At 54.4% G+C, this 21,936-nt stretch overlaps 1 protein-coding gene across 1 annotated transcript in view; it reads right to left on the reverse strand.

The window, feature by feature from the left end:
• The window catches only part of GLP1R (glucagon like peptide 1 receptor), a 35,128-nt gene that overhangs the window by 10,813 nt on the left and 2,379 nt on the right, over window positions 1–21,936 (reverse strand). The window contains exons 2-10 of the mRNA XM_089919868.1: window positions 19,239–19,433; window positions 18,151–18,258; window positions 10,483–10,601; window positions 10,029–10,135; window positions 6,471–6,624; window positions 5,760–5,919; window positions 939–999; window positions 348–417; window positions 139–227 (exon numbers count right to left, since the gene is read on the reverse strand). Of these exons, the coding sequence (XP_089775994.1) occupies window positions 139–227; window positions 348–417; window positions 939–999; window positions 5,760–5,919; window positions 6,471–6,624; window positions 10,029–10,135; window positions 10,483–10,601; window positions 18,151–18,258; window positions 19,239–19,433 (1,063 nt within the window). The remainder of the gene's footprint in view (window positions 1–138; window positions 228–347; window positions 418–938; window positions 1,000–5,759; window positions 5,920–6,470; window positions 6,625–10,028; window positions 10,136–10,482; window positions 10,602–18,150; window positions 18,259–19,238; window positions 19,434–21,936) is intronic.

The raw sequence follows: 21,936 nt of genomic DNA on the forward strand, positions 1-21,936 counted from the left end.
CAAGGTTTGGGGTCCCAGGCCAGGCCTGGGTGGAGGAAGAAAGATCATGTAGGGATCCAGGCTCAGCACCCCAGGATCTCTGACTCTGCCGGAAGGAAGGGCTGAGGGTGCCCAGCAAAGGCAGCTCAGTTACGTCACCTGCACTTGGTGTCTGTCTTGCACATGAGATTGGTCTTCAGTTTGGACACCACAATGCAGATAACCCGGACAAAGATGAGGAAGTTCACCTGCAGGGCAGAGGGAAGGGCGGCTGGAGGCCCTCTCAAGACACCCTCTCTCCCCCCTCCTCCGCCCAGTGCCACCTGGGCCCACAGCAGCTCCCACTCCCAGCCCACAGCGTCACTCACCCCGATGGCAAAGAGAATGGGCAGCCGGACGATGAGCCAGTAGTTCATGTTGGAGTTCCTGGTCCAGCAGCTGGAGAGGAGAGACGGACACACAGACCCCCCCCAGCTCCCAGTGCAGGCACAGGGCACACAAAGACACGTGGGCATGCAAAGTGACGCACACACACCCACACAAACACTGCCATCAGGAGCTACCCGACAACCAGTCCCAGGACTCACACACACACTGAGTCCTGAATACACGTTCACACACAGAGATACGCACAGCCCCTTCGTTAACCTACAGTCACACTCGTGTGCATACTCAGCATCAAACACAAAATAACAGAAACGTTTCACTCACAGTTATTACAGAAGAACCTGCAGGGGGTACCATGGACCCCACAGACCCAGCACTCTTGGCGTCATACCATCCGGGGAGGGGAGGGAGGGGGACTAGAGAACTAAATTCATAAATTTAGCTCCTGGTCCCTCAGTTTACCCTCCCAACGGACAGCAGCTGCACACGCCGGGGGCCAAGGAAGCCCATGGGGTTTGAGGACAGGGACCTCAGCATACCCATCACCCCCTTAGAGCAGGAAGGACACTCACCCCTCATCCTCATAGAGGTACTTGACAATGCCCCAGGGGATAACAAACAGCAGGGGAACACCTACGAGGAGAGAGGGAAAGAGAGAGAGGGGAGAGGGGCTGGCAGGCCAGAGCCACCGCTAGGCACACCCAGAGGCCTCTCCTACCAGGGCCTCTCCCGCCTCCAGCCCCTCTCCTTGCCTGGCCCCAAGCCACGCTTTCTGGCAGGTATGGAACTAGGCTGGTCTGGGTGCTTCGGAGAAGAGGCGGCAGGAACCACCCACCCCAACACCCCAGAGTCTTCCTTAGAGGTCCCCACCACGCTGGGGCTACGTCACAGTCCTCACAGCCCTCCGCCTCCCGCGGGCCAGGCACACTGTCAGGGCTGGCCCCCAGGGTCCTGGCTGAGACACAAGGACAAAGACACCAAAGTAGTGAGAGACGGGGCCAAAGAGTGGGGTAGGGAGGACATGCTGGACGAGGTGGGAACAGGCCAAATCTCCGATGCCACCCACCCCTGCATCGGCCCACCTGTCCATCTCAGCCAACTCCTCCCCTACCCCCACGCCCCTGCACGTGGCTGGGCAGAAGCCTGGACAGGAGCCCTGTCCTTGACGCTGACAGCCCAACTGACTGCACAGTGGCCACAGTAACAACAGCTACCACAACACTGCCCACATGGCTGAGGCTGGATGGTGTGGTGGGCACCCTCTAGGATGGCCTCCAACCACCCCACCCCTGGTATTCCCACCCAGGTGCGGTCCACACTGTATCCAGATTGGTCTATGTGACCAATGACGTACAGCAGAAGTGATGGCATGTCACTTCTGAGGTTAGGCTATAAAAGACGGTCTTCAAAGGTTATAAAAGGCATGTCTTGGGCTCTTTCTCTCTTAATTTGATCACTTGCCCTGGGGGACACCAGTTGCTGTGTCATGAGGGCACTCAGAGAGCCCCCTGTGGTGAGGGAGGGAGGCCTCCAGCCAACAGCCAGCCTGGACCTGAGCTTCCTGCCAACAAACTCGACAGTGAGCTTGGAAGTGGATTCTCCAACCTGTTAAGCCTTGGGATGACAGCTACCCTGGCTGACAGCTGAACTGCACCTCTCTTAGAGATCCTGAGCCCGAGGCACACATCTCAGTTGAACCCAGAATTCTGACCATAGAAACTGGGAGACATAATTGTTGTCTTAAGCAGCTAAGTGTGGGGTCATTTGTTACACAGCATAGGTAACTAATACACTGGTTTCCAGTTCCTTGAGGACAAAGCCTCATTCACCTCCAGAGCCTCAGCGCCCATCTCACCTGGGAGCTCAATATGTGTTTGTTGACTTAAAATTGGATTGTCCATCCTCGTGTGACAGATAACAAGATGGATAGGTGGCTTAGGAGGACACGGGTGGCACTAGAACACAGGACCACAATGCCACCACCCTCGATGGCATTCCACACCAACTCTCTCCATCCTGTCTCTATCAGTGCCTCTCAGGGATGGAGATGTGGGTGTCTGAGACTAGTAAGAGCGTGCATATTAAGGGGTGTGGACACGATGTGTGTGTGGTGGTGGTGGGGGTCCATGTGTATACATGTGTGGCTTCAGGGGTCTCCCCCAGGAGCACATTTCCAGGGCAGAACCCACTTCACTGCCTTTCCCATCACCATCACCCACACCCTCAGCACACGGATGTCACTCCACAGCAGCTACGGAGCAGCTCGTACGCCCGGAGCTACTGTGCTCGACGGTGCAGACAGCTGGGGGAAGCAGAGCAGCTCACGGCTGACCAGCGCTGTCATCAGATAGCTCTCTCCTTGGCCATTTATTTTTATGTAACCCTGACCTCTCAGCATCCATGATGCTTTAGTAACAGGCCTTCATGAGATTGGACAAGAGGCAGATGGCCTCCAAAGGCTGCAGCACGTAGCGCAGAGCCTGCCACATAGAAGAGGCCCAGTAAGAACGGAATGCATGAACAAATGAGTGAGTGGGTCAGTGTATCAATGAGAGAAGGGAAGCTGTCCAGGCAAGAACATGCCAACACCCTGAGCCACACACATGTCCAGAAACCTCCATCTTAGACATCCCCAGGCACCTGCTGGCCTTCCTCTGAGACCCCACTCCAGGACTGGGGAGCACACTCATGTTATCAGCCAGACCTGGTGAACTTCATTCATTCATCAGCATCTCCTTAACAAAGTCTTTTAAAATGCAGGTACAGGGCTTCCCTGGTGGCACAGTGGTTAAGAATCCACCTGCCAACGCAGGAGACATGGATTCAATCCCTGGTCTGGGCAGATCCCACATGCCACGGAGCAACTAAGCCCGTGCGCCACAACTACTGAGCCTGCGCTCTAGAGCCCACGAGCCACAGCTACTGAGCCCACGTGCCACAACTACTGAAGCCCGCGCGCCTAGAGCCCGTGCTCCACAACAAGAGAAGCCACCGCAACAAGAACCCCGCGCACCGCAACAAGAGTAGCCCCCACTCACCGCAACTAGAGAAAGCCTGCGTGCAGCAGCGAGGGCCCAACACAGCCAAAAAAAAAAAAAAAAAAAAAAAAAAAAATGCAGGCACCACTCTGCCGCCTGCAAACATGACACACTCCCTGCTGGGTTCATCCTTTTCCTGTTTAGAAAATCAACATGACAGGCTGGAGTAAAAAGCTTGAACTAAGACACACAGAACTGGCTCTGAGAAGTAATGATTCCCTCATCCATCACTTGCCTCCCTCCTGTGCAGCCTCCTTGTGGTGGGTTATGGGGGCACCCGGCCGCCCGTGGACAGCAACAGAAGCTGACATGCCTTTCGGGGATTCCCCCAACGTGTCAGAGTCCTAATTTTAATTCTTACATTTGCATATGAAGCTAAAAGTTGTTTCCTGAGCATCCCAACATGGGCCAAGCCTCTTGACATCACAACAGAGTTCTGGGCTCTCTGTGAGTCTCTCTCTCTGTCCTTCTGTCTTTGTCCCTCTGTCTCTCTCTGTATCTCCCCATCCCAATTCCTCAAGAAAAGGACGTTTTGATTGGGAAGTGGGGTGTCCCCTGGGTCCTGCCCTTTTTTGCCTCCTCAGACTCTGAGCCCCAAGCTGGGGCGTGAAGTGCTGGGAAAGGACTGGCACCCCCTTTCCCATTTCCTACTCAGAGACACTGCACCCCCCACCAACCATCCACATGCCTCTGCACACATCGCACCATCCCTTAGATTGTTCCTGCTCTCGGGTCACCATGGTGACAGCACTACAGTGCTGATGCTGCTTCCCAGAATGGACAGACATGCTCCCCCACCCTGAGGACAGCCTTCCCAGGGCTCCCCTCAGTGGCCTAACTCCGCCCCCACCCCTAGCTAGCTGCAGGGCTCTCCAGGTGCCCACTGCCTGTTTGACGGCCCTAGCAGGATGAAGAGCCCTGGGAGGGGAGGAAGACCAAGCAGGGAAGGGCTGGGCCCTGGCGGAGGAGGGAGGAAGGGTAGGAGCAGGAAGCTGTGTGCAGAGGCCAGGCCCACCTGCCCACCTGTGCAGCGGCCTGAGATTGCTCGGCCAGGCCCTCAGGGGCTAAAGAGATGCAGTGCAGGCCAGAGAACCCTGTGTGACAGGCGATGGGGCCCAGGGCCTGGGAGTCAGGAGGCCTGGTTCCAATGCCTGCTCTGTCTGTAAGGCCCTGCCCTCAGGACACTGATCACGTTAAAGCCCCTTTCAAGGTACTCTAAACGGGGCCGTACAGTATGAAGTAGCCTAAGAGCACCAGCAACAAGGGATGAAGTGTGAGGACAGGGACAGGGAGACCGAGAGGGCCAGACAGAGCACAGAGCCAGGGGCCAGGCCACCCGAGGCAGCTTCCCAAGGAGGCGGGCTGGACCGGGCACAGCCTTGCAGAGGCTCAGGGGCAGGAGGGGACATCAAGGGAGGAGCATGGAAGTCCCCAGAGGTCAGGGGGCAGCCTGAGGCAGGCAAGAGGAGTGAGTGAGTTTGTGGCAAGCGGGAGGAGGAAGGCAGGCCCTGTGGTGTGGGAGGCCCAGAGATGGGCCCGTTCCTGGCTCCATCCTGGGTGGGCACCGTGGGCCCCTCGAGAGGAAGCGCTGTTGCATCTGTTTCCGGGGTAGGAAGTGGAGGTGAGGGGCCGCTAGGGTGGGTGTCTCAGCTCTTGCCCCATCCTACCCGTTCTCATTGGAATCCCACATGGCGAGAGGCAGAAGCACAACCAGAAATGTTCCAGCAAAAAAAAAGACACAATGGTTCTTGGCAGACTTTTTCGGCTAGAACATTTCCAGCTGGGCTCCAGGCACATCCAGGGTCCACCCTTTCCTCAGCTGGCTTCCGGCCGACCCCCCTCCCTTACTCGGCTCTCCTCTGAGCCATCCTCTCATCATCACGTGACAGAGCCATAGCCCCTCAGCCCGCACCCCCAGGGACTCCCCGCCATGAGGCTCAGGACCCTCCATTTCCCTCAGGGGCTGCGTTGCCCAGGACGGGATGTGGGGCTCTATCCCCAAAGAGTCTTGGCAGCGGGGATCTTTGAGGCCGGTGCCATGACAGCCAATAGTGTGCATCGTGTATTTGGCCAGATTGGGTGAAGGCCTCTGCTTCCTTTAAGGGAGGAGAGTCAGGCAAAGGCGTGGGGATGGGGGACAATGGCTTGACAGCGCCATGGGCAGCGAGTCCTGTGCCCAGGAGGGGGTTCTCCAGTGGGCCCCATACCTTGGCCCAGCAGTGTGTTCTGAGTACCAAGTTGGCCTCCTGGGGTAGCCTGAAGGCAGCAATTCCAAGAGGGGTCAGGGTCTCCCACCCCCCCACCCCCCATGCTCAGTCGGGGCGGGGGAGTGAAATGAATGACAGCTGGCCTTACCCCAGCCTATGCTCAGGTAGAGCCTGAAGATGCGCTGCTCGGAGAAGACAGCGAAGGCCAGCAGCGTGTACAGGTACACCCCCTCCACCAGGAGCCAGTAGTAGTTGGCCGCCACGCAGTACTGCATGAGCAGGAACGCCAGGCGGCAGCCCAGAGAGTCCTGGGGGCAGAGGAAGGGTCCCCAGGGGACAACAGCTCTGCCCCTGCCTCTCTTGACCCCGCTCCCAGTCGCCCCAGCTGCAATCCTGCCGTGGTGAATGCAGGGTGACAGAGCTGACAACCTCCAGCCGGAGCCAGTGTTAAGAACTTGACCTGCTTTAGCTCATCGGATCCTCACTATCCTGGATGGAGGAAACTAACATTATCCCCATACAGGTGAGAAAACTGGAGTCCAGAGAAGTTAAATCACTTGCCTAAAAGTTAGCTAGTTAAATGGCAGACCTGGAATTCAAACCCAGGTCTGTCTCCAAAAACCACTCGCCTGAATCAAACAGAACTCCCTAAGCGCAGGGCAGTAACTCCCTTCTTAGGCTGGGGGCTCCCCAGCGTGGACAGCCTCTCCCTGCCTCTCCCATCACACTGGGGGCTCCCTGAGGACCAGGCCTGGGAAGCTCTTGCCTTTCTTTGTACCAGGCCTGGGTGGGGTGGGGGAGACAGACTTTCATGGACTGTCCACCCCCTCCCCAGGCCCTCCATGGACACACCACACACCTGGTAGGAAAGGAGCCCATCCCACTGGTGCTGCTGGGCGGCCGTGCTGTACATCCACTTGAGGGCTGCATCCTTGATGAAGACGGACAGTGCTCGGAGGATGAAGGATGCAAACAGGTTCAGGTGGATGTAGTTTCGGGTACAGTGCAGGTGTCTGCAGGAGAAAGCAGGGCCCGCCCTGGCACAATGGCCGACACTTCTGCTCCGCAACCCCTGGTTCTCAGGCCAAAGCACACCTCAGGCATGTGTCCAGCTCTGGGACCATGCTCCTGTCTTTCTTCCTCTGGATGCCCTTCTTCCCCATAACCTTGAAAATCCTTTGGGTCCAACTCAAATCCTGCCTGGCCATGAAGTCTTCAGCTGTGTGGTTACTGCCACCCCCAACCCCGTCCACACTCTATCTTTTCTCTGCTGCATCTTCTCTTCTACAAAGTCACATGTAACCCAAGTGATTTGTGTGAGGACCACTGTCCCCACTGGGGACTTGCTTGGCTTCTTGATGACGGCCCATGTCTAATATGCCTCCAGGCTGCCTTACAGAGGCAGAGTGAGGCTAAGCATATGGCAGGAATTCAAAAAGTATTAGATACAACTTCAACATCCTTTCATGCAAAAACACATAGCAAACTGGAAATATGAGGGCATTTCTTAACCCAATAAGGGCTATCTAGCCAAACAGGAGCAAACATCATTCTCACCTGAAAATTTTTAGAAAGATTCCCTTTAAAATCAGGAACAAAATTAGGATTAGCCAGCTGTAAGATCTACTTACATCACATCTACTCAACTTTGTACTACAGATCCTAGCCACTGTCAGAATGCAAGGAGAAAAATGCATAAGAACTGGAAATAAAGACACAAAACCGTCATCATTTGTAGATGACAGACGATCTTCACAGGAAATCCAAGAGAATCAACACACAAATTATTAGAACTAATCAGAGTCCATTCAGTAAGGTTGCTGATATGTATGTTTACGTACATCAGCAATAAACAATTAAAGTAAATTTAAAAAATTCATTTGCACTATTTTTAATTGGCTACCTAGAGATAAGTCTAAAAGAAGAAGGCACGATTTCTATGGAGAATACAGTAAAACTTGCTTAAAATTATTAAAGAAGATGCAAATTAACGGAAGATTCACCAGATTCATGGATAGAAAGACTATCTTGAAAGTGTCTATTCTCTTCACAATAACCAATAAATTCGATATAGCGATAATAAAAATTCCAACAGTTTTTTGATGGAAAATTTTAAAACTTATTATAAAGAAGAGCCAAGGGCCAAGAATATTCCAGACACTCCTAAGGAACCACAATGTAGGGGCCCTTGCTATAAGAAAACCAAGTTGTTTTTACTTTTTGGCCATACCGCATGACATGCGGGATCTTAGTTCCCCGACCAGGGTTTGAACCCATGCCCCCTGTCGTGGAAGCGTGCAGTCTTAACCACTGGACCGCCAGGGAAGTCCCAAGGAAACCAAGGTTTTTGACGAATCTATAGTGGTTAAGGCACCGTAGCACAGGCAAAGGGACAGATAACTAGACCAATGGAAAACAATTCACGTGACAGAGACCGACTCAGGCACAGATGATGCTTGCTGCATGGCAGAGCAGGCGCTGCTATCAATAAATGGTCCTGATGCAATCAACATGTATACAGGTAATATGCATACCTGGAAAAATGAAATTAAATCTCTTGTTTTCACTACAGACAAAAATAAATTCCAGGTTCACCAAACAGCCATAAGGGATGTGCAAAACTTATGACCCTGGGATAAGGAAAGGTTTCTTAAACAAGATCATAAAGAAATTTGGCCTTTGGGAAAAAAAAAATTGATAAATTTTTTTATCAATTGGAAAATTGAATTTTTATCAATTGATAACACTTACTGATAAATTTATTTTATCAATAAAGCCAGATACATTGATATATTTCATTCCATTAAAATTAAGGACTTCTGTGCATAAAAGGCACCATAAAGCGAGTGAAAAAATAAACCCCAGGCTGAGGGGATATATCCTGGGTTACTATCCAGAATATACAAGGAATGCCTAAAAGAAAAAGAAAAAGCCAAATAATCCAATAAAAAAGTGAGCAAAGGATATGAACAAGCAATTCACAGAATGAAACATTAAAAGTATGCTAGATCTCTCCAGGAATCAGTGATATGCAAATTAAAATCATAGTGAGATATTTCACACACTTCAGGTTAGCAAGAATTAGGTCTGAAAATAGGAAATATTGGTGAGGATGTGAAGCCAAGGGAACTCTCATGTACGACCAGTAAGAGGGCAAACTGGCATGACCACTTTGGAGAACAACTTCACAACGCCTAATAAATTTGCAACAGCACGCTGTATTCAGACCAGGCAATTCTACTCAGAAGCATGTGCCCCTGGAGAAATGCACAAGGGGTCATGGGTAAGAATGTTCATTGTAGCAAGGTTTATAATTCAGAGAAGAAAAAAAAGAGAAACACCTCAAATGTCCATTAAAAGGATAACAAATAAACTGTAATATATCATACAATGGAGTGACACTTAAAATGAATGAAACAGAACTGCCTGTATCAATGTGAATGAACCTCACAAAAACATAATGTCAGGCCAAAAATAACTGCTGAAGAATACGTCCAACATGCCATTAAAATATGCAAACCCCACACTATATATTTGTATAGATACTTAGAAATGTGGTAAAAGTACAGAGAGATGCGTGGGAATTATAAGTGGCCCCTCAGGGGTTCCCTCTGGTGAGGAGGGAGCGTTACTCGGGGAAGCTTAACCGCGCGGTGGGCTTTAGTTCTTGGGCTGGATGGTGTGTGTGCACAGGTGATCACAGTATCAGCCACTGTATTTTCAGATCTCTGAACATTTCATAATAAACGGGGAGAATATTCTCAGTGAGTGCATTTATTAAGCACTGACTGTGTGCCCAGCCCTGACTGTGCCAGAAGCCACGGGGACCACAGGAGGAATGTCACCTCTCCTGTTCCTGCTGGCTGGTGCCCTGAGCTCCCTACCCTCGGAATCCCTCCTGCCCTTGAACCCAGCCCTCCTGGCCCACCGCCATCAGTGCAGAGGGCATGGGAAGAGCCTGGTACTCTGGAAGGAATGGCTCATCTAGGTTAGACCTAGGAAAGAAATTTTCCATGGGAGCTGACAAGCTCCAAAGAGAGCAGAATCTCTAACCCCCTGAGGTCTTGTCTAAAATCATACTGAATTCCCGATGATTTGTTACATACACTCACCGGAGAGGACTTCCCCCACTCCTATCACCCACTGTTAAGGTGTGGAGCACGTGCTTTGTGTGTGCGTGTGTAGTGTTTGTTTTTCCTTTTTTGCAGTATTATACGCACGCATTTACACAGCACAGATTAAACTAAGTACACAGTGTCGTAGCCTGTGTTTTCAGCCTCGTAAGTCTACCACATAGATGGTGTGGGTTCTCTGGACATCTCTTAGGAGAGGAACCGGCTGCACTGCTGTTTCAGCTTGGTGCCCCCTCCTCTATCTGGGGACAGAACGGCAGGTAAGGCTGAAGCAGCGCCCTTACCTGAAGCCCAGGAGGATGGCCGAGGCGATGACCAGTGCAGAGAAGGAGAGTGCGTAGCCCACAGTGTAGATGATGTAAAGGGACAGGAGCTGCTGCTCCGGGGAGTTCTGTGTGCACACGGGGGACACAGTGTACAAGGGGTGGCCCACAACCCTCCTCTCCCACATTCTCCTTTCCCACGGGACAGGGGCAGAGGTGGGGCCCCAACGCAGCCCCACTGGGATCCTGGAACTAAGAAAAAGAATAACCTACGGTGACGGTCCTCGGATTTCTAGGGCCCTGTTCCAAGGCCAGAGAGGTGAACGCACACCAGCTCTGTCCAGAAAGCATGGTGTGCAAAGCCCAGGAGGCAGGGGGATGGGCAGATGGCCACAGACCAACTCGCCAGATGCCCAGGTCCCTGCTCCCATGCAGCTGGCACCCTGCTGCCCCCTAGCTCGCCGGCTCAACTCACTTGGTCCCCTCGCTTGGACTCCTCGCACTCGGACAGGTCCCTCCAGGGCAGGCTCGAGTTGTCCTTGTGCAGCCACAGGCCATCGGTGGTGCAGAACCGGTACACGTGACCCTGCAGCACTGGGGCGGAGACACGCAGGAGCTGAGCCTCGGCCCAAGGCCACCTGCCCCTCACCCCTCTCCACCCTGGGGGTCACCCCAGCTACCCCAGAACTGACCCCTCTACACACACACACACACACACACACACACACACACACACACACACACACACACCCTCGGGCCTTCCTCTCCTGCCATGTGCCTGTTTGACCCACCCTCGGCCTTTCCTCTCAGCCACCCTGGAATGCAGCTTGATGAATTCACACTATTGAGATGAGATCGCGCTAGCCCATTTCCACACCCCTGCCTCAAATCGTGCTATGGACAAGGTTTGGTGCTGACGAGCAGTGGCCCCAACAGACCCACAGCCACCCTCTGAGACTGCTGATTCACAGAACTCAGGCCCCGCCTTCCTGGGCAGAGCAGACCCCAGGAACGAAGAGCTCTTGAGAGAAAGAAGGAGACCCAGCCTCATGCTCAGGGAGCCCCGGTCTGAGGGGAGACACAGCCCTGCCCTTAAGAAGCTCTAATCTGATGGAGGAGACCCAGTCCTATTCTCAAAGATCATCTGATTTAAAAGGAACACATAGTCAATGGCAGAGACATAGCCCTTAGAGACACTCTGTTCCAAGGGGTAGTGGTGCGGGGAGGGAAGACCAGCTCTTCCCTTCAAGTAGCTCCAAGTAGCTGGAGGTGGAGGCTGTCCTTGGAGACCTCCCAGGCTGAGAGTGGGAAGACATCCAGCCCCTGGCCTCAAGGAGCTCCCAGTCTGAAGGAGGGAGGAAGCACAGTCCCTGGCTTCAGAGAATCAAGACTCTCACGGAAAACAAAAACCAAAAAGTGCAGAAAGGAATAACATAAATGCAAACCGAGAGAGAGCAAGCACAGGCCCAGCAGGGCTGGGGGTGGGATGTCCGTGTCCACTCACACCCCACCTGGGCATCTGGCGCTGAGGCGACCACCCTGCCGTGCCTCGCTGTCTGCCCACCCAGGGAGGGGGTGGCTTGCAGCCCCAAGTTTGCAGTGAGGTCACAAGAGGGGACGGGATTACTTGTGTCAGAGGAAATGTAAGTCTGACCCCAGGGCCAGGAAACTGGGGACAAAAGTGGGGAGAGATTCAGCACAGGGGGGATCAAGGAGGGGAGCTGGAGCCAGGACGAATTTTAAAAGATTTAAAAATTCTAAAAGACAAAAGATTTTAAAGACCAGCCTCCCAGCTGTGGGAAGAAGGCTCAGCGTGAAGGAGGGAGCATGGAGAAGCCACAAGGCCCTGGCTGGCAGTGGCTGCTCAGAAGTTTCCAGGTGGGGAGGCAGCAGGAAGGACAGGTCTGTGGAAAAGGATCATTAACATGAGTGCCTGATGGCGGCAGCATCAACCCCAGGGCCCACACCACCAGGGCCGGGAAGGGACGCACCCTCTAGGACGGGGCTGTATTTCACAGTTCACAAACCATCAACCCGCCCACTGCTGCCATATGCCAGGACACTTTCACTTTAGGAGCCAGGGACAGCTCTCTGCCTGCACAGTCAGGCACCTGCAGGGCCTGCCAGTGGGACCCTTGTCCTCCCTGAGCCGGTCCCTGGCTCCCAGCCCACTCTCCCCTTTCTCCACTCCCTTTCAGAGACCCTGACCCGCTTCAGGAGACAGAAGTTATCTGGTAATACTGTGGGGTGAGTCAGCTTGCGGCATCACTGCTTCTAGAAGAAACTGCATTTTAAGAGACTTCCCCAGGAAGAGAAACAAAAGCCTGAAAATGTAATGATGGGACTTTGGGCAGTGGGAGGAGCAGTGTCCCAATAGCCCCCTGGCTTATTTATGAACAAAATCAGGAAAGGACAAAGGCAGAGAACGGGAGGCACCAGGTCTGATTTAAGCAACTAGAAGGGCCCCCAAATGTCTCTCTTATCTGCTGCATGGATGCCTGGAATTCTTCACCAGGGGTTGAGTCTTCTGATATAAGAGCAAACCCAGTCTTCAGGAGTCGATGACCCCAGAGCAGTTATGGTGATCTGGGCTGACTCCATGGAGAGTGAGACTTATATCAGAACCTTCTCTGGAAGCCCATTTAGATGGGAGGAAATGGGGAGAAAAGAGGAGGTAGAGGGGCCAGGGGAAGGGAGAGGACATCGCAAAGGGGCCCAAACTGTCGAAGCGCCATGTACCCAGGACGCAGCCCGCAGCAGTGTGACCCTAATAACAGCCACTTGCCACAGCTGGCACAGGGTCTGGCATACGGGAGGCACTCGAATTGATGTTTTCCTTCCTACCTGCTCCTTTAGAACCCTCTCTGCAGGCTGCTAACTCATAGAATCAGGTTTTGAACACCTGCTGTATGCCTGACACCTTTGAACATCACGACCATCTTACAAGGTAGGCACAGCAAATCCCACTTTACAGATGAAGCAACTGAGCCTCTGAGAGGCCACGTGACTTGCCCAAGGTCATCCAGCCAGGAAGCGGCAGAATCAAGATTGCAGCCCTCATGGGGTTTCCCTGGTGGCGCAGTGGTTGAGAGTCCACCTGCCGATGCAGGGGACACGGGTTCGTGCTCCGGTCCGGGAAGATCCCACGTGCCGCGGAGCGGCTGGGCCCGTGAGCCATGGCCGCTGAGCCTGCGCGTCCAGAGCCTGTGCTCCGCAACGGGAGACACCACGACAGTGAGAGGCCCGCGTACCGCAAAAAAAAAAAAAAAAAAAGGCTGCAGCCCTCAGCTCTTGGCCTCCAGAGGCCAAAAGTCAGCAGCCAAATTCACTGCTAACAGTCAGCAATGGCCATGTGCCATTTATCTGCTCTTCCTCCAGGCTTGGACTTGCCAACATTCAGCATCCTCCCAGCAGGTCCTGTTGCCAGTTTGCACCCCCGGCACCCTGCCATTCCTGGGCCCTCTGCTCAGGGCAAGCTGGGAGGGTAGGGAGGCAGTGTGTGCACAGATGTATGTGTTACTGGAACAGTGTCAAGGGATCACCGCGTCCCTGCGAAGCTCAGTGAGCCTATACGAGTGCGTCTGTCAATTATCCTTCATTAGCAGCAAATATTAAAAGCCAGGGCTGGTTCCTGGCCGGGCTGTGGTCCCCAGGTGCCCGTGTTGGCTGGAGATGGGGTGGGTATGGGCACTGTCCGGCTTATCAGCCCAGCTTTATCTGGCCCAGGTGCTGCTGATAAATCATAGCCAGAGGCTTGGCTCTGGTCTTGTCAACACCAGGAGGCAGCCAGCCGCATGCCAGGAGGCCTAGGGATATTTCATTAAGTCAGACCCTGGTGCTGGAACTAAAACCCCCAATTAAACACTTCCCCTCCCGGAAACCGCAGCGGCGTCTGTAATCAAGCTAACAGCCGCCCTTCCACGTGGACGCGGGCACTCAGGGCTGTGGAGAGCCGCTCATGAATCCATTAGCTCCTGCATCCTGGCAACAGCAATGGCCAGCATGGGCTCCTGGGCCCCCATCATCTCCTGGGCCGGGAAGCCAAGATTCAAAGCGGGCAGTCATAGGCCCTCCCCAGAGTGCTGGAATGAGGGTCAAAGGCAGGGCTCGAACTGAAGGTGTCCGCTTGGGGTGGGGGTGAGGGGCAACGCATCACATCACAGCCTAGGAGAAGGAGCTCGGGTGCTGAACGACAGACTCAAGGTCAATCCTGGTTCTGCCCTCAACCAGCTATGGGACCTTGGGCAGACCTCCCCAGGTCTCAGTTTCCTCATCTGTAAAATGGGAACCCTGATAACTTCCCAGGTCTGTGGTGTGAGGATTAGGAGATAAAGCATGTGAAGTGCCTGGTACCTGGTTGGTCTTCAAAACAGAGTCACAGTGAAAGACCTGCTGCCACCCCCTCTGCCCCCACCAATTCCTCAAAAGAGTACCCCTTCGCTGGGGGCGGGCTGGAGGTTAGGACACAGCCTCAGCCGGAGCTCCTCCAGGGCCAAGCTGGGGCCTCGGTTTCCCTCTGGCAACCCGGGCCTGCTGTAAAAGCTCAAGGGAGGCACCTGTCAGAGTTTCCAAGAACTGTGAGTTATAGACAATTTTTAAAACATTTTATGACTCTCCTATAATTAGAACCAAGCTAACAGGTAGGGATCAGAAGGGGGTGCAGCTAATGAGACTGGAATGATTTGTAATGAGCAGATCAGCTGTTTGTGGTTAAACAAGGCTGCTGGAGGGCACTCGGGTGGCAACAGGCTCTCTGAAGCCACTCCAGCCTTCTGGTTTACAGAGAAAATCTTGTGGACGCGAGGCATCTCCTTTGAACGCCTTCCTTCCTTGACTCACCTGTTCCCACCCTCTCTGTACAATCCCCAGTTCTGAATTAGAGGGGTCAGAATCCAAGGACTTGGCTGGCTTCCCTGGGATACTGTATAGTTCTGAGGCCTGGCCTGGCCCCATCTCTGAGCCTGACATCCTCCCTCCCTGGAGGGCACTTTTTCCCCCTTCTCCATCTGCCTGTTCTTCCAGGCTTGGCCCCGATATCACCTCCCTCTGGAAGCCTTCCTGGTGCCACACCCCAGACAGAAGAGGTGGCCCTGACCTCCCTCAGCACCACTTCCCAGGCCCCTGAGGTGACCTCTTCAGCCCCATGGGGAAGGTCACCCCTTCTCCCCAACACCCACATACTCACACACCCCTAAGGTCTCACTGACATCCCCAGCTCCTGACACAGACCTGCCCCAGGGAATTGTTCTGAATTTAATTCTTTCTCTAGTCACTCATGCTTCTTCCCTGCTCTGCACCCCAGAAGGCTGACCCCTGTGGACAGCATCACTTGGGCTCTTTGCCCTCCGCTGGGTTTGGCCAATGGGAGGCACCAGCAGAAAGGTAGGAGGGTGGAAGGAGAGAGAGGCTGGGGTATTTCTCCCTTGCTCCCTTCTTGCCTTGATTCTGAGGTTCTGGCAGTGGCATTGCCCCTCTGTGGCCAAGGCCCTGCCCTGCTGGTGGCCTCTGCATCACCACGACCTCCAGCTGTTCCTGCCCCACGTGGATCTAGGGATGCTAAAGCTTCCCACTGTTGTGGTCCTTGGTGCTTTATGTGCCTCTTTGGCCCCTTAACCCTGCCAGCCTCTGAAGTGGCCCCTCCATTAAATTCTTTTCAAATTCCCAGCTGAGTGTGTTTTCTGCCAGGACCCTGCCTGAGACCCGTCCCCCTTGTTTCTCCCCACTTCGAACTCCCACTACGACGTTTTTCCACAGTCTACCCCCTTGATCAGCCCAAGGAAGTTCCAGAACTGCCCCCTTCCTGCTCCCCCATGCTCTGGGAAGGGGTGAGGGGAGCCCCTAGTGCCAGCTTCTGCCAAGCGGAACAGCCAGGACAGGCCAGAGACAGCAATTATGCTGCAGGAGCCCACGGTGGGTGTCTCTGCAGGTCCCTAACTCAGAGAGAGGGGAGAGGGAGGCAGAGTCTGTGATGCCACGTGTCAGAAAAGGGAGTGAATTAGCTTGGTGAGTCAGGGGAGGGGGGCGGGGGCTGGCAAGGGGCCTGCACAGTGGCCGCTATCTTCACAGAGAAAGCAATAAAACCGTGTTCGCTCATAAACGGGCACCACCACGACCTATTTCCTGCTCAAATAAAATTAAAGGTGATGGATGGAGCCGCGAGCGGCAGGCAGAGCTGGGGACAGCTTAGTGCTGAGTGATGGGCCCTGTCCTGCGCCTGGCTCCCTGGGGTCTAGAGGCCCGGCCCCAGCTGGACAGACAGCCAGTCCCAAACCACTGGGGAGCAAGGAAAGTGTGCGTATTGCGGGAAGTGGACGAGGTAAATCAGGTAGGTGGAAGAAATTAACAGCAACCATTTTTCAAGAACCTACAATCCTCCCAACACCCCCATCACCTGGCTTTATCCCATCTCCCACATGGCAAGCTGAGGCACAGAGAGGTCTAGAAATTCACTCAAGCTCACACAGCCACTCAGAGCAGCATCAGGCAGAACCATAAGATTGTACAACTCGACGTTTTCATCTCCAGGGAGAGGGCAGGCAGCTCACCGCTCTCCCTCGGGGTGTGCCCAGCCAGCAGAGGCCCAGGCCACTCGCCTGTCCCCATGCCCAGAGCCACGTGCACAGGAACACACACACATGCACACATACATGCCTGCACACTGGAGGAAGCCTGGTGTAGCAGTGAAACATGCTTACTCTAAACCAGACTCCTCGGCTTATTCCTGGGTCTGCTACTCACTTGCTGTGTGAGCTTGGAAAAGTCACTTAGCATCTCTGTGCCTCAGTTTCCTCCTCTGTAAAAGGGGAGGGTCACCAGAGTGCTTGCCTCGCAGGGTTGTGTGAGGGTTAAATGAGTGTAGGTGTGTAAAGTGCTTACAGCTGGCCGCAGAAATGCTGTGTGAAGGGCACTGATCCGCTCTGTGTCTTACGCAGGCGCCTGCCTCTTTCCAGGCCCAGGCTCTCCCTGTGCACCTCAGGGTGGGGTGGGTACACTGGGAGGGAACAGCAGGAGAGAGTCTCCTCAGGACTCCTGCCTGGGCTTCATCTGACTCCAGTCCTGTGTTCTGAGGTGGGCCCTGCCAGGTGCCCTGATGTTCCGCTAAGGGGCTGCCTCTCCCAGGAAGCCCTCTCGCTTCCCAGAGTATGACCTCAATCACACTTGCTTCCGGGCCAGTTTCTGCTTGGTCTCAGGCCCCTTCGGTGCACTGTAATTAAGAGCACAGGCTGGCTTCAAATCCTGGCCCTGCCATTTACCACGTCATCTGGAGCGAGTGACTTAAACTTTCTGGGGCCTCAGTTTCCCTATCTGTACAAAACAAGCATACCCACGGGGTAGTTGTAAAGATTAATTGAATACTCGGCTTTTAGGGCAGGACTGGGCACATAGCAGGTACTTAACATCATTATTATAAGGTAGTACCCTTTCTCCCGTCCCGAGACTGTGAGCTCTTTGAGGCAAGGGCGCTTGTCTCCTGTTAGCCTCCCTGGTGCCTGGGACAGGTGGGTGGGTGTTGGGGGGCACATTAACTCCCCCTCCAGTCAGAGCTCTCCCTGCAGATCTCTGTACTCCAAAGAGTCTCAGCTTTCCCAGTGCAGGCTGTCCCCTGCAGACAGGAGTGAGCCGGGGAGGGCCTGGGGGGCAACTTCACCAAGCCCCCGATCACTACTCCCGTCTGGGTTCATCTGAGCAGTGAACCCCTGAAGAGTCAGGAGGTGGCTACAGGCCACTACCAGGTGGGCGGCACCTACAAACACACACATTACGCACACACACACACACACACACACACATACATCAGAGCAATGACACCTCCGAGTAACCCTACCCCACACCGAACCCCCAGGAACTGTTCCTACCTGACTCCTTTCCTGATGCAGGAGGGTGCTCATTTCTTTCTTAAGTCAGACGCCACGATTTCCCCGCAGACCCCACCTGCCAGATGGGCCTCAGGCCCAGGTTACACCGGATGCCACCCCCTACTGCTCCCCACCCCCAGGGAAAGAAAGGCAGACCACCAGGAGGAGGCCCAAAGACCTCCTGGAGCAGGGAGGCTGCGTCTCAGGGGAAAGGAGGCGGCACGAACCCCGTGCCAACTCCACTCCCACCCCAGCCTCCTGGGCACAGGGTGGGGGAGGGAACTCACCACTGCTGGCCCAGGGCAGGTACCAGGGGCAGCTGACATTCACGAAGGAGCCCGGCGGCCCATCCGGCCAGCAGGCATAGTCATCAAAGGTCCGGTTGCAGAACAGGCCTGGTGCAGCGGGACGATGGCATCTGAGTCCCAGCCTGGCTGGGGCACTTCCCCCCAAAGTTCCCCACCGGGGAGGCTGCCCGGCAGAAACCTGTGCTCGGCTCACCTCCACTGAGGCTTCCTACCCACCCAGCACATTCCCACCCAGCAGGTGCCACTTATCAGCAGTGGGACTTGCAGCAAAGTACTTAAGGTCTCTGTTTTCTCACCTGGAAAATGGGGTTGATCCCCAGCCCACAGGGCTTTGTGGGGACAAACAGCATAGCTAGCATAGATAACTGAGCATAGTAAGTGCTCAATAAACGATCCTCGTGGGCCTGTTATTAAATTACACACCACGGATGAGGGGGACGGTAGCTCTCCAGGCTAAGAGAACCCTCCTCAGGTGACTGGGTCATGACTGCAGGTCAGGACTGGAACACAGGCCTATCAATCCTCCGCTCTTTTTTTTCTTTTTTTTAACACCTTTATTGGAGTATAATTGCTTTACATGGTGTGTTAGTTTCTGCTGTACAACAAAGTGAATCAGCTATATGTATACATATATCCCCATATCCCCTCCCTCTTGCATCTCCCTCCCACTCTCCCTATCCCACCCCTCCAGGTGTTCACAAAGCACCGAGCTGATCTCCCTGTGTATATATGTCCATGCCACTCTCTCACTTCGTCACAGCTTACCCTTCCCGCTCCCCGCGTCCTCAAGTCCATTCTGTATGTCACTCCCCCTAAACGTTTATTGCTATAAGTACGTGGGTTGGGCCTCCTGCCCTGGCACAGGCTGGGAAGTGCTGAGGAGGATGCAGAATAGAAAGGCCAGATGTCTGCTCCTGAGGGGCCCCAGTCAGGGGCGAGGGGGAACACAGCAGCTACGAGGCCGCACCCCAAGGCATAGGGTAGATGAGGGGTCCTAGAGAGGCAAATGATGCCCAGCCAGGCGTGGGGCCTCCCAACGCCGTGGAGAGCTGGTTGGGTGCACTCACCTGTGGCTGGGGCCGGAGCCTCGGTCAGGAAGCGCTGGCACTGGCGTCGGTATTCTCGCCATTTCTCCACTGTCTCTGAGAGGGACACGGTGGCACCCTGGGGAGAAGAAAGAAAAGGGGGCCCCTTAGGTCCAACCAACCTCTCTTTTATGCCCAACCCCACACACACACTTGGTTTCTTGATGTCCAGGGGACCTTAGAGCCCCAAACTCCACAGGCTTTGGCCATCTCTGAAAGAGGGTGACAACACAAAGAGGGGCTCCAGGTGGATGTTTTTATATCTTTATCCCTCCCAGGGCACAGCCTGGGGTGTAGTAAATGTCCAGCCAGTGGCTACTGAAAGGACACTGTTGGGGGTGAGCGGGGGAAGGGCCACTGGCTGGGTGTGTGTCTCATTCATGGTTTCATCTGCCCTCACCCAGCAGAGAGCGTTCCTGAGGGCCCTGGGCTTTGTGACTGCCACAGGCTCCTTTCCAGCACCCAGTCAGCCTTCCTGCGAGGTTCTCACACTTTCATCCATCAGTCTTGAAGGCAACACGCAGGCCCAGAGTGGGAGAGGGGCTCAGTCAAGGTCACACAGCACCCCAAGGAGCAGAGCTAAGGCTAGGACCTGGAGTCTCCCAGATCAGTGAGTGTGACGCAGCAGTGGAAGGTGTGGGCTGAGGTGGGATTCAGCGCTGGTAATGCTGACCACTAGCATCCCTCCTGCAAAATGCAGTCATGTTACCTGGGAGGTCAACATGACCCCCACCGTCTCCTTGTAGCATAACACCACAGATCAAATATTCAGCTCTATCAAGTGCAGGAGAAGTCCTGAGGACATGGGGTGAAGGGGTCAGAAAAGTTCCAGAACACAGAGATTGGGTCTGCAATGGGAGGGGTCCCCCTCTCTGTGAATAGATAAGGTAACAGAACTGGCTTTTTAGCAGAGACCCAAGCAGATGCACCCAAGTGAGAATTATCCACGCCCAGACCTTTTAGTGTACTTCTTTAGATACGTCTTGGGACTATGTTTCTTTTTTATTTGTATTTTTTCCTGAACAGGCTTAAGATTATAAATATTCCTCCTTTAGAGCCTGCAGACACACAGATGACCAGGGAGCCCCTTGTATAAAATTTAGGACCTATACATAATTTAAAACAAAATTTCACTCTTTGAAATCACAAAAACATACATGCGTGCTGAAATTAAAACAGCTTCATTTTGGGAGTTTGCACCACCCTTGACGCGTGGCGCCCTAAGCACACTGGATCTGGTTTCCGGGTAATCCTGCCCAGGTTTAGGCTGCGCTGGGGCTTACAAGACGCTTCCCATAAAGACACAGGTTGCCTTGGGCTCATCCCTGGCGGCACAGGAAGCCCTAGGGAGGGGACAAAGCTTGCCTGACAAGCTAAGGGGACAGTCTTGGAGTAAGTGTGCTGAGGCCACAGGCAGAGCTACCTGAAAGACAGTGCTCTTCTGAGCGCAAAGGTCAAGTGTATTTGTTAAACAAATAAGTAAGGAATCAAACCCAACAGCGAAGGCAGTGTCAATTTTAGCTACAACTGAGGGGTCAGCGCAGTTTTCACTAGTGCCAGTCCTGGGGGATCCACCCCCCGACCCCCGCCCGCTTTCCTTCTCCTCCCCGGAATGGAGGAAAGCAGGCAGCAAGCAAGGTCGCTGCTGGGAACTGGGGCAGAAGGTGTGTCTGGGGCAGGGAGTGCGGACTAGGAAGCCCATGGGAACCAGAAGTCTCAGGGTGGAGAGAAAGGCAAAGGACAGCACCGGGAAGCCAGCCTGGCCACCAGCGCCCCGGAGAGCCTCGAGACAGAGGCAGCCCTGTCACCTGCTCGGAGCAGAGCCTCGGACAAGAAACCATCTTCAGACGGGGGCTCCCTGAGGGCAGGGCTGTGTCGCCCTCAGGCTGGGACTCCTTAAGAACAGGGGTTGTGTCCCCCCTGAGACAGCTTCCTGACAACAGGGGTCCACCGTCTGCCTCCTGCCCCAGCTGAAGTTCTCCAAATACTGCTCACCGCACCCGCCCTGCCCAAACACACGAACTACCAGACCTCTGGCCTCTCCCCACCTGGCGTTTATGGAAGGAATACTGTACCAGGCTCTGGGTGGGGGGACGGACTGGGGGGACATGGGGAGCGCAGAGATGAAGGCCAGAGCCTTGGCCTGAGACAGTCCCCAGGCTACTCGGGGGTGGGGTGGGAGCAAATGCTCTTCAGGACACAGCAGAGAAGGCAGCGGTGAAAGTGCTCAGGGAATGGCTGGGGCAGGGCTCGGTGAAGACTTGAGAGCCCTGGGGGACACCGGGGATTGTGAGCTGGGGTTGGCGAAGGGAAGGGGTGTAGGGAGAGACTGGGCCCAGCAAGGGCAGAGGGTGGGCATTTCAGCAGGAGGACCCAGCAGGAACGAAGGGGCATAAGTGGGGACGTCGGTGCTCTGGTGAGCAAGCAGAAGACAGCCTTGGACTGATGTTCAGAAGAATTTTCTGGGCCAGGGAGAGAGCAGTAGGCAGGACCTGGGACAGATGTGAGGCTCCGGTCTGGAACGAGGCTGGGGTCACCCGGTGCAGCAGGGGCCAGGGGCTCAGGGGAACACAGTTACACAGAGAAGCGTGAATAGCCCTGGCTTTGGGCTCAGAGCCAGGCCTGACCCTGGCTCTCCCGTAAATTAAGTTTGTGACCTTGTGCAAGAGTTTTAACTTCT

Source organism: Delphinapterus leucas, chromosome 10 (assembly GCF_059928025.1).
Source record: "Delphinapterus leucas isolate spDelLeu-1000000601 "Yukka" chromosome 10, BTC_Dleu_Yukka2, whole genome shotgun sequence".
Lineage (NCBI taxonomy): Eukaryota > Metazoa > Chordata > Mammalia > Artiodactyla > Monodontidae > Delphinapterus > Delphinapterus leucas.